Raw genomic sequence first — 11,367 nt, 5'->3', positions numbered from 1 at the left:
TTTTTTTTTTTTTTTTTTTTTTTTTTTTATTGCGACTCGACAAAATGACTGCACCGCGCCTGATGGAAAGTGCGAATACAGTCCAGAGATGAGAGTAACGGATGGAAAACACAAATATCTTCACTCCGTCACTATCATTTTGCCGGTCTGGCCAAATGCACTGGATGTACACCAACTGATCCCTGAACGCGATTCGCAAAAGCGTTTCACTGTGGAGGGTTTTCCGCCGTGTGTACTGTGGTCGCTATCCAGTCGGCACAGAGCCTACCACAATGCTAAGCAGATGGACACTTGTGACGCCCTCGGTCGCCTCTTACGACCCCCACGGGCATGTTGTAACCTGGGTTCCCTACCTTTCCCTAATAAGGGTGAAAATAAAAGAAGGTAGGGCGGTTAACTGATTTAATTAAAAAGAGAAATGAATCCCAGGGTACATAAAAAATTTATGAATACGTGGGCTCCGGCCTAAAGGTACGGATCGTTAGCACTCCCGGGGTTATGCACTCCCCTGGGTAAAGGCCGGCTGGAATGTAGATAGCCGGCGCCTTGTCGTGTCGGAGACGGAAGATGTTGAAGGAGGACTCCGACGGGAAGTGAACCCGGAACTGCGGCTGCCAGGCACGACGCGCGTCGCTTGCAGTTGGTGTATGCCACGTAGTGGCCGAGGGTTTTAAACCCTAACGGAGTTCCTGTAACATGTTACAGTGCGGGTATACTGCGCTGCTGTGCACGCGCCCGTTGCGATTCCGTCCCGGCAGCTTAAGGAATGCTTTACCCAATGAGGGAACGCTTACGTATTAATCCTGCTGCCGGGAGAAATCACAACGGAATGTAAAACTGAAAAATAAAAAAGGTTAAGTACTTGTGGGTAGGCAGAAGGCACCCACAAGCAAGAACAAAGCTAGATAATACGAAATAAATACAATGTGAAATGACACGTTGACTAAAAGGAAAATTAAAAAGGTCAAGTCACGTAAAACCGCGTGGCATCGCATGTGCCTTCGTTAATTACGCGGATTCATCAAAATTAAATAACTGGCTGCTGGATTGTTGCTGCCAGCCGTAAGGGAACGTATTTGTTTGACCTAATGATGTACAGGAACCGCGTAATTAACGAATGCACATTCCGCGACCGCCATTTTACAAAAATAGCGAATTACGAAAATAAGTGGTGTGGTATTGGAATACTCACCCGAATACGGGAACTTCTTATACTCACAAGTTGTTAATATCAAAAGCAATTGTCGTAGTTGCCGAAATGCGGATTTATATTTGCAATTTAAATATTTAGGAGCGCGCGTAGGCGATGCCGGCTCGTGAGAAATGTGGCGCGGACGCCGTCGCAACTCCTTTTATATGCGAGCCGCAGAGAATCCACGCGTTCGCATTAGCGCTCGTCTAACCGATTACGTAAAAAAAGAGGTATGTAACGTTTTTTCGTTACAATGTATGGGGAGGCGACAATGTATTCTTAAGCCGTCGCCCCACGGCTAAACGTCTTTACTTACATCTTTATCTAACACGTAGTCTTCGATTTTGTAATATGATTTTTCGATCAAAATATTTTTAATGTAGTTTTTAAACTTAGGAAATGATAAACTTAATATATGCCCCGGAATCTTATTGTAAAAACGTTCCCCATAAAAGAGTTGTTTACCTTGGTTAAACGAAATTGTGGTACCATGAGTTTGGACTTAGCTCTAAGGTTAATATTATGGATATCTTCTTTCCTATTGAAATTATGTATATTTTTAAGGGCATATAAAATATTTGAGAAAATGTACTGTGATGCCACAGTCATGATACCAGTCTCCTTAAACTTTTCTCTGAGAGAAACTCGAGAGCCTAGATGGTACACAGAACGAATCGCTCGTTTTTGCAATACAAATATGGTTTGAATATCTGCCGCTTTACCCCACATGAGAATCCCGTAGGACATTATACTATGGAAGTAACTAAAGTAAACTAGTCTAGCAGTACTAACATCGGTAAGCTCACGTATTCTGCGGACTGCGTATGCAGCGGAGCTTAATCTGCTGGCCAGGGAAGATATATGTGGTCTCTCGTCTGTCGTCGTAACGTGAAAAAAGTCATGAACGACAGTTAATCGTGTTGTACGTGTGTGATATGTGAACAACTTCATTTAAATGTAGAAGCCATGACACGTGAAACTGCACGACTATCGGTCATCACGATATAATAGGAACACGCCCTTACAGTCGATGAACCGAGTTAACTTCATTTGGAAGAACCCGTGGTGAGACGAACATTCAATATAACTGAATTTTGCTTTATTTACATCTACGTACAAAATCGCCCTTCGTCATTTCTCGACACATTACTTTATGAATTTCTACAAATTTGACTTCGCAATTTATCTGATTAATGAAAATGTATGAATGAATTTCTTTATTACACATTAAAATTATAATGATTAAGGTAATGCACAAATGGCAATCTTATTGCTAAGTAGCAACATCTTCAAGGCTACTTTAGAATAGAAATTTTAAAGTTTAGAGGTTGCAATCTACGAATATTTTTACATCTCCGTGAAAACAATAGCTTACTATATTTTAACATATTTTAATATGTAAACTTTCTTAATGATTATTTACTTTCTGTAAACTATAAATTTACATATCGAGTTCTAAGGTTTTCTCGATTGTTACACATAGAAAAAGAAACTATTTTTTCGTATCTAAACAGCGTACATTTGGTTTTTCAAACAAATCGCCGTTTGGGACGCTTTACAGGTCCCTTGGTCAAGTCTAACTGAGTTGGTGAAGTCATGAACCAGTTATGTCTAAAATTAATGCAAACCTCATCAGCCTATTTCTCACTATACTTACACAAATTATTAACTAAATACCATATTTTTAAATATTCCAAACATTCCAATTTAGGCTATATAACATGTTTTACAAATTATTTTATTGTAACTATACGAAATTATATTTATTTTTAATATAATTAGAATAGATATTAATTAGAACTGCAGACGTATGTCTGCTTGGTATTTTTTTATTATTTAGATCTGGAAAAATAGTTTCATATCCTATATAAATTTAAACACTTGTTTATTTTTCTCAACAATAAAGCTTTACTTATTTTTAATCTTTGTCCCCAGGATGTCCCTGATCGGGTCGTACGACGAGACTGACTCGTTCGTCGACTACCAGACTCGCATGGTCGGTGCTGCGAAGGAGATTGCTCGCCTCGCCACGGACATGGTGAGTGCACATACCACAGAACACGTGATGGCAATCCAGCATGGTCACCGTTCGGCCACAGAGGCAGTTAAATATTGTATATCGAATGTGGCTAAAGTATATATTATATTACGCCTTCGATCTATTAGAAAGTTGGGAATACTCCATTCTTATGTCATTGACCATCAATTCACAAGAAGCGTTTACAATGCATTTGCTGGTGAAAGATGTTATTTCATAAACAATTACGATTACAGACGGCGAAGGCAGCTACAGACTCGAGCAAACTGGTCCAGCTCGGCAATGAGATGTGCCAGAAATACGAACAATTGGCGCAGGACAGTGTCGGCGCCTCCGCCACCACGCCCAACGTAGACGTCGCTAATAGGTGAATAACTGTTGATTCAATCATTTAACTTTAGGATATACTTCTTAAACAGAATATACTTGTAGAACAGAACTTATGAACAAGAAAGAATAAAAAAATAATACAAAGAGTGTTAGCCAGGTACAGTATCCTACTCGTAAATAAACTGAAAGGAATATAATTCCTCATTATGGAAATTCTCAAAAGTCATTGACAATATTACAGAGTTTAGAATAAAATCAATGCTATATAAATATAAGCATGCTAAAAGTCGTGATGCGTTTATCTACTATGATATTAGCGACAAGATTTCATATGGTTTCTCTCTTTCCAGGATTCGCTTATGCGTAGTAGAGCTGGGAGAGGGCGTGTCGGAACTGATAAAGTCGGGAGGCCAGTGCAGGCTGGCCGCCAACCCACAGAACCAGCGCGCCGTCGCCGACAACGCCAAGCAGGTGAACGAGAAGGTACGTATGAGCGCCTGCTGCCGCCGGCCGGACGGGCGAGGCGGGGAGGCGGCCGCTAACCGTCGGGTGCCCGTTGCCCGTGCAGGTGGTGAGCGTGCTCAGCGCGCTGCAAGCGGGGTCGCGCGGCACGCAGGCCTGCATCGACGCAGCCGCCACCATCGGCGCCATCATCGGCGACCTCGACACCACCATCCTCTTCGCCAGCGCAGGTACGACAGCACACGCATTGAATGTTTTACGGTGCACGTAACCGTCTCGTGAAACCGATAAATTCTCTCGAAAGTCCTACAGCAAAACAGACCTTAATTCGTGCTTCCGCTACCAGGTACTCTCCAATCGGACAAAGAGAACGACACGTTCTCCGACCACCGCGAGAACATCCTGAAAACGGCGAAGACGCTCGTCGAGGACACTAAGACGCTGGTGGGGGGAGCTGCCGGAACGCAGGAACAGCTGGCCACGGCCGCGCAGAGCGCCGTCAGCACTATCGGTGAGTGGAAGTCGGTAGAAGGCGCGGAGGGTTCCTCGCTCGCGTGATAGTGACGGAGGTGGTTGTGGCAGTGCAACTGTGCGAGGTGGTGAAGCTGGGCGCCATGTCGCTGGGCGCCGGCAGCCCCGAGTCGCAGGTGCTGCTGCTGCACGCGGCGCGCGACGTGGCCGCGGCGCTGCGCGACCTGGCCGCCGCCACCACGGCCGCCAGCGGCAAGCAAGTGGCCCATCCCGACATGCAGCGCCTCAAGCACGCCGCCAAGGTTAGTCGCCTATCAGTTCCCTGTCCGTTACGAGGACCGTGTCAAAAGCGTTACTGTGACGTGATTTACTTTCTATTCGTTTCGACACCAAAATAATGTACATTTTATCGATTATCCGTTAAAATATGTGCAATTCTATCATTTTAAACACTGTATTATATTAAAATTGTTTATTTTAAAAGTTGGGGCAGTGTACGCTTAGTTATGTGAATTGTTTTCTTGTTTTGCTAAACAAAAAATACGGGGACGATCAAAGTTCCATGGATACTATATCACCATGCTACTCTTATTTACTATCTATTCTCTAAACTATCTTATGCCCGACTTACATTATCTTCGTTTTTAGAAGCGATATTAACTGTCGTCTCAATGACTAGTGCCACTAAAATTTAATAGAAATATTACTCGCTTTTCAAATTGTACTAAAGCACTCTACTATAGTGTAAACCGGGCATGACCCAATTGGCTCGCTGCGGCTGCCGGACCTTCACCGTATTGAAAGCTTTGTGACTTGTTACAATACAATTTGATAGAATTTTTACTAAACAGTGCCCAGTAAAGATTCGCTTAATTTGTTTATTTTGTTCGCTGCGCTCACTCAACGCTGCGATCCTTTTCGGTCGGTGCGAAATACCACCGTACGGAGCCAATAAAAATAGATCCATGCGATTTTGATCTATTTATGTGTATTTGTTTGTTCAAAGAGAATTATTATATTGATATATCTCACAGTCGTGTCAATATTGGACTATATCCCTAATCGAATATATTTCGTAGCGCATGGCGGATGCCACCAAGCGATGGAGCCTCCCCGTCCGACCCACCACCCAACAGAGGCCGAAACGTCTCTCAATGCAGCTTAAAAACGAGTCTTACGACTCTGAGACTGATATCTTCCAATCTGACCAGGAGGAGGAACTACTCAAGTTGTTAGACTATTCCAGCCAAGATGATGACATATCTCCGTCAGTGTTTCACGATAATTGCGAAGAAGTTATTGCTTATATTGAAAATCTAATGCACAGCCCTGTTAAGAGTAGAAAGAATGACGATTTGAATGAAAGATACAACCTGGCTGCTAGAAACAGTCTATTGGATATGGACTGGAGGGTACTTAAATACGGAGAGAACATATTTCTTGGAGAAATAATGAAGTTAGTTGATTTGCTCATCGATGTTTATGACAAAAACGAGAAAAGTAGGAAAAGAGATCTGTTGCAAAGATTGAAAGCAAATTCAGACTTGGATAATGAAATGAAGAGGCTGTCACAAGTCATTGAAGACCTTGATGAAATTGAACCTCATGAGACTAACAAAGAAGTCGTCACAACTAATAATACAATAAACACTACTATACCTGCCAAAAGACCTACTTCGAATGATATAAGAGCTAAATTAGAAGATAAAAAGCACAAATTGAAAAGTCCCATATTCAAAATCAAAAAAGTGAAACCTGTGAACTTGATAATTAATATAGATATGGCTAAATCTCTTGAAATGAAGTCTGTAGAACCCCTTAAAGAAGAGAAACAAAAAGGTGAAAGTACAGAAGTAGTAATACAACCAGATGTAATAGTTAAAGATGTCAAAACTGAATTTTGGCAAATGTTCAAAGATGATTCTGAATGGTGGCAAGCATTAGCCAAAAGAAATTTAAAGAAAATGGAAGAAACAAGAAGAGAACTTGAAAGGTTTAGTGGTCATGAACTAGTTTTAGAAGAATTCCACATTGAAATTAATAAATATGAAAACGAAAAGCAAAGATTACAGTCGTTTATCGATGATGTCGATAGATCGAAAGCTGTAAATGTAGATTTGGAATACGATAAAAAGTATGAAGATATGGTTTTGAAATTAATAGCATTTGCAAAAACAGACTTTATTTATAAAGGTTTTGATCCTCTTATTGAACAATTAAAAGCCTTGTCTAACATACAAATTGAAGGACGAAAGAAAAAGGTTGTTAACATTCAAGATATTATCAATATTTATACTCAAATTGATATAACGAAGTATTCTTATGAGGAATTGTGCTTGTTGGAGAAGTATTATAAAGAAATTATCAGGAAATACAAAAAAGATACCCATGTTAGGATTCAGGACAAAGAAAACATTGCTCCTAAAGATAGATATCCAAGTCTGACTAGAGATGATACACAATCCGCCCCACCATCCTATCATAGAAGCGTAATATTAAACGTAAATTCCACTGAAAATTTGACTAAAAACATCAATAGATACTCGACTACATCTCTAACCAACGGAGAAACAAAACAATCGAAAAGTAACAATAGGAATTCACAAGTCGAAATTTTCGACCTAACTCGCACATATCCAATAGAATACTACGCGAACAACTGGTGGACGATTTACGAAGACATTTTAAAAAGTCGCGAACAACAATTCGGTACCATTGACAACTGGTGGCATTTCTACGAAACTATCTTGAATAAAGAAGATACCAATGATGAAGAATTGAAAAGACTGAAAGCTGTCGTGCAATATAGAAATAGTCTACGAAAACCGAGAACAAATAGCAGATTGGAAGAACAGCTAAAAATGTTAGATGAAGTAAAAAATTCACATTTCAAGGAGACAGAGGACGTGAAGACGGCGGATAGAGAATCGGTCAGAGTGCTAGTATTTATCATAGTGAAATTAACAGCACTTCGCCATAGCACGGCATGGTGTTACATCGGTGTATGGATTCATCGATCATTTGGATGTCGTTTCTATTTTCTAATTTTTATATCTTTTCGGGCGGTTTGGTGTGTAAAGCACTCATGATTATTTTTAATACATAAAGGAACGAATTTGTCTGTTTGGAGTCTGCTCTATGTTCCGGGTGGTGTGCTCTGGTCTACCATGATGACTGGTTCAAACATTTGTTGTGAGTGTCGGGCACAATTAGTATTTTACTTGTGTTATATTTTGACCAAAAGATTTTTGCAAAAGCCTTTGATTAGCTGGATAACATTAAACTTTGGTTTTAATATAATTTCTTTGTAATTTTTTTACAATAGCTTATTTACCAATAAACTAAAGAAAACGAACTTTATGGTTCCATACGGGCACATTAAAAAAATACAAATTGATATATTTTAATGTCAAGGAGTACCACATGGAGGCGTATAAGAACTCAAGTTTCATTTATTATATATGTTGTTGCTTTTGTTTTAAAATGGAACACGGCCTTTGTTGATATAAATAAGACGCAAGGTGCTGTACACACTATCCGCATCACCCTCTCTCCTTCCAGGCTTGTCATCATAGAAATGTGTTTAGTATGTGTTGTTAGTGCAAGTGCTGTCGAGTGTGGCATGACCTTGTGACCACAGCTGTTGGTACAGAATGGCTTTACAACTTTGTCAATGCATGGTGTATGTACCTTACGTGTTAGATAATTAAATAGAATAGTTCTTGAAAACAAAACATACAAGGTACGAGGTACCTTGCTTAACAACATGACATAAAAAACATGAAATTAGATCTCTGCAATATCTAAAAGTATAGGTAGCGTTTTCATCTTTAAAGCTCAGTGTTAGACGAGATATTCCCCATCCTTTGAGACATAAGTTCTGCCGTAAAAACATCTGTACCAACAGTTTAAAACTAAACACGTTTCATCATAAGGGTGGCGCCGTCATTCGCGCCTCGCGGCCACATCAGACCACAAGCTTTCGCGCACAGCTTTGAGTCCAATATTGACAACTGCTTTACATTTAGGGTGCTTTCAGTGAGATTCACGTTGAACGTGGTTATTATAAATGCGGAAACTGATGCCAGTACACTTGTGCTTTTAGTTTGATAAATTACTTTTGGACCATGAAATTCAGCAGCGTGAGTTATTTTCTAAAGCAAGTTTCAAATTACCAGAAGAAGAAATTAATTGTTTAGATAGCGATTGTCCAAATCTAATTCATCGGCCATTACAAAAAGACGCTCTGTCTAGATCATGATGCCAAATGCAAGATATCGAACACAAAATCATAAATAAGATTTTTTTACTGAAAGCGCCCCTTTGAAGATTTTGGTGTTGAAAGCTTCTGGGTTTAGCAATGGCATGGCGCTTGGGTTATAAGACGTCCGCTGTTTAAAGTCAAAACCATTGTGCACGTCGCTACGAGCTCACTCTTTCTTGGTTTAAAATATGTAAGTCCTTCAAAGACCCACTCTAATTGACATGTCACAGGAGCCTTGTTCTGATTTCTAAAGGTAGAACTATAAACAATGTTGAACTGGATACAGCGTACGTCTTCTGTTTGTATGACGCTCCGTCGCTACCCTAAGCTTTGTACGCTGTCAACAACTTCTGTCAAATTTTAAAACTGTCAAGGTATACTTTTGAATTGTGAAGTTGGTGGCAGTTAAAATAATTTTTGACGTTCACAAGATTTATACAAACAATTCGATGTTAGAACGTGGTTAACCTTAGATTTAGGCAAACCCCATTGGCAAATTGGCACGCACGGACCTGGGTCACAAAATTTACGAAATTCGACTTCACATTTAATTTCTGGGTCCATTTTCATTAATATAATTTTGCGCTTTGACAATCTTTGGTAATGAGTTATAAAAAAGTAATTAACGTTATAATTAAAAACAACTGTCATATGTAGATAGATGGACGGACAGACGGACAATCACCAAAGTCTTTCCGTTAGGGTGCCTTATTTACCTATTATGTACAGAATAAAGAACGGTGCTATATTCTATCCATTGGCACTAATGTGAGGCCACGGAAACTACCAGGTAATCATGTTCAATCTCTCAGTTACCAAAGATTGTCAACCTCCCTCTATCAACATCGCTACAACAAACGGCGTCTTTACAGGTGATGGTGACAAACGTGACGTCATTGCTGAAGACCGTGAAGGCTGTGGAGGATGAACACACTCGAGGCATCAGAGCGCTCGAAAGCACCATCGAGGCTATTTCACAAGAGATTGAGGTACGAGAATTAATTTAAATTTAAAAATTGATCATGCCTGGAGGAATGAATCAAACCTGCTGGAATGAATCAAAGTAAATTTAAAAAAAATTGTGTAACCATGCAATAGAAAGAAGGTGATAAAAGTCAATGATACGTTTTGTAACATAAAACCGGTACGCGTATGGCTCTATAATTTCATCTGATGTTAAGCTGCAAAGGTACGAGTTAGTCTAAGTAGTGCGTATTCACTTTAGTCTTAAACAGTTCCAAGCAAGCAAACAAAGTGTTTCGTGTAAATGTCTATCTAAATGAATATTTAGTCGGCTGAAGTAGGAACAGTAGGGGTAGAGGAGAGAAACGCAGGAGATTGATCGTATTATTATTTTACTCCCACCACGGAGAACTAATTGCTTCTTTTCTCTTATTCTGATATTTGTTCTGATTGTATGCGGAATAACGTAACGCACCACATACAAATAGCACCGTTGTCAATATTTTGAAAACACGATAGACAAATATCCAAATGAAACGTGTTAAATAATGTTCAATAGTAAGTTACAATGTTGTAAATGATCGGACAGCTAATTTAGTTTTTAGCGCGTTTTAGGAAATACACAAAAACGGTTCAACGCCATCTAGCGACATCTCACTACTAAACTACTTTTTTTTTTCGCAATGTAGCTACTCCATATCTTAAGACGATATTCACAAACTAATAATCTCCCAGGTCCTAATGTCACCAACACCGCCGAAATCCACCGCCACCCCCGAAGAACTCGTCCGATGTACTCGTCAAATGACGGTGGCCACCGCTCGCGCCGTGGCCGCGGGCAACTCCAGCAAGCAAGACCAGCTGACCGCCGCGGCCAACCTCGGCAGGAAGACGGTCGCCGACCTGCTGCACGCCGCTAAGGTAGGGCCTCGAGAGGACTGCCGCGGCGCGGGAATCGGTGTTAATCGGTGCTCCTCGTGTAGGCTGCGGCGCACGCGGCGGAGTCCCCGGAGCTGCGCACGCGCACGCTGGAGGCGGGCCGCGAGGCCGCGAGCGCCTTCCGCGCGCTGCTGCAGGCCGTGCTGGGCGCCTGCGCCGGCGACGCCGCCGCGCGCCAGCTGTTCCCCGAGCTGTCGCGGCGCGTGGCGCACACCGTGGCCGACATCATCGCCGCCGCCGAGCTGCTCAAAGGTCCCGCTCGACCCTCTCCGCGTATGTCCGTTCGACCTGGCTCGATGCCGTTTTATGCAATGCTGTGCGATCGCAGGCTCCGACTGGGTGGACCCGGACGACCCCACGGTGATCGCGGAGAACGAGCTGCTGGGCGCTGCCGCCTCCATCGACGCGGCCGCCAAGAAGCTCGACTCGCTCAGGCCCAGGAAGAGCGTCCAAGTGCAGGTCGGTCGCTTAGCTCTTTTCTCGTCGCTTTTTGTGGAATCTGTCGCGAAAGAAGAAGCGAGAAGTCTCAAGATCGAAGCGGACGTTCTCAAAACGAAGCACGAAGCCCGTATGCCGCGCGTCGGTAAGATATGTTTGATATTCTTGGTTGTTGCTCGTCACCCAGGAATCAAACATATTACATACCGACCGCGGAGATTGCCACGCTCGAGGTCGGAAAAGAAGAAAGAAGAAAATTTAAGGAAAAGA

At 41.7% G+C, this 11,367-nt stretch overlaps 1 protein-coding gene across 1 annotated transcript in view; it reads left to right on the top strand.

Annotated features, from left to right (window-relative positions):
* Window positions 1–11,367, top strand: part of LOC113234323 — a 36,080-nt gene that overhangs the window by 6,407 nt on the left and 18,306 nt on the right. Inside the window, exons 2-11 of the mRNA XM_026469623.1 lie at window positions 3,128–3,230; window positions 3,467–3,597; window positions 3,911–4,043; window positions 4,129–4,252; window positions 4,369–4,533; window positions 4,605–4,795; window positions 9,630–9,746; window positions 10,456–10,641; window positions 10,704–10,911; window positions 10,988–11,330. Of these exons, the coding sequence (XP_026325408.1) occupies window positions 3,129–3,230; window positions 3,467–3,597; window positions 3,911–4,043; window positions 4,129–4,252; window positions 4,369–4,533; window positions 4,605–4,795; window positions 9,630–9,746; window positions 10,456–10,641; window positions 10,704–10,911; window positions 10,988–11,330 (1,700 nt within the window). The 5' untranslated portion in view covers window position 3,128. The remainder of the gene's footprint in view (window positions 1–3,127; window positions 3,231–3,466; window positions 3,598–3,910; window positions 4,044–4,128; window positions 4,253–4,368; window positions 4,534–4,604; window positions 4,796–9,629; window positions 9,747–10,455; window positions 10,642–10,703; window positions 10,912–10,987; window positions 11,331–11,367) is intronic.

This window comes from Hyposmocoma kahamanoa, unplaced genomic scaffold (genome assembly GCF_003589595.1).
Source record: "Hyposmocoma kahamanoa isolate Upper Pololo Valley unplaced genomic scaffold, ASM358959v1 83, whole genome shotgun sequence".
Taxonomy (NCBI): Eukaryota; Metazoa; Arthropoda; class Insecta; order Lepidoptera; family Cosmopterigidae; genus Hyposmocoma; species Hyposmocoma kahamanoa.
Note: the sequence above shows the minus strand (reverse complement) of the source record. Positions and strands in the feature narration are given on the sequence as shown.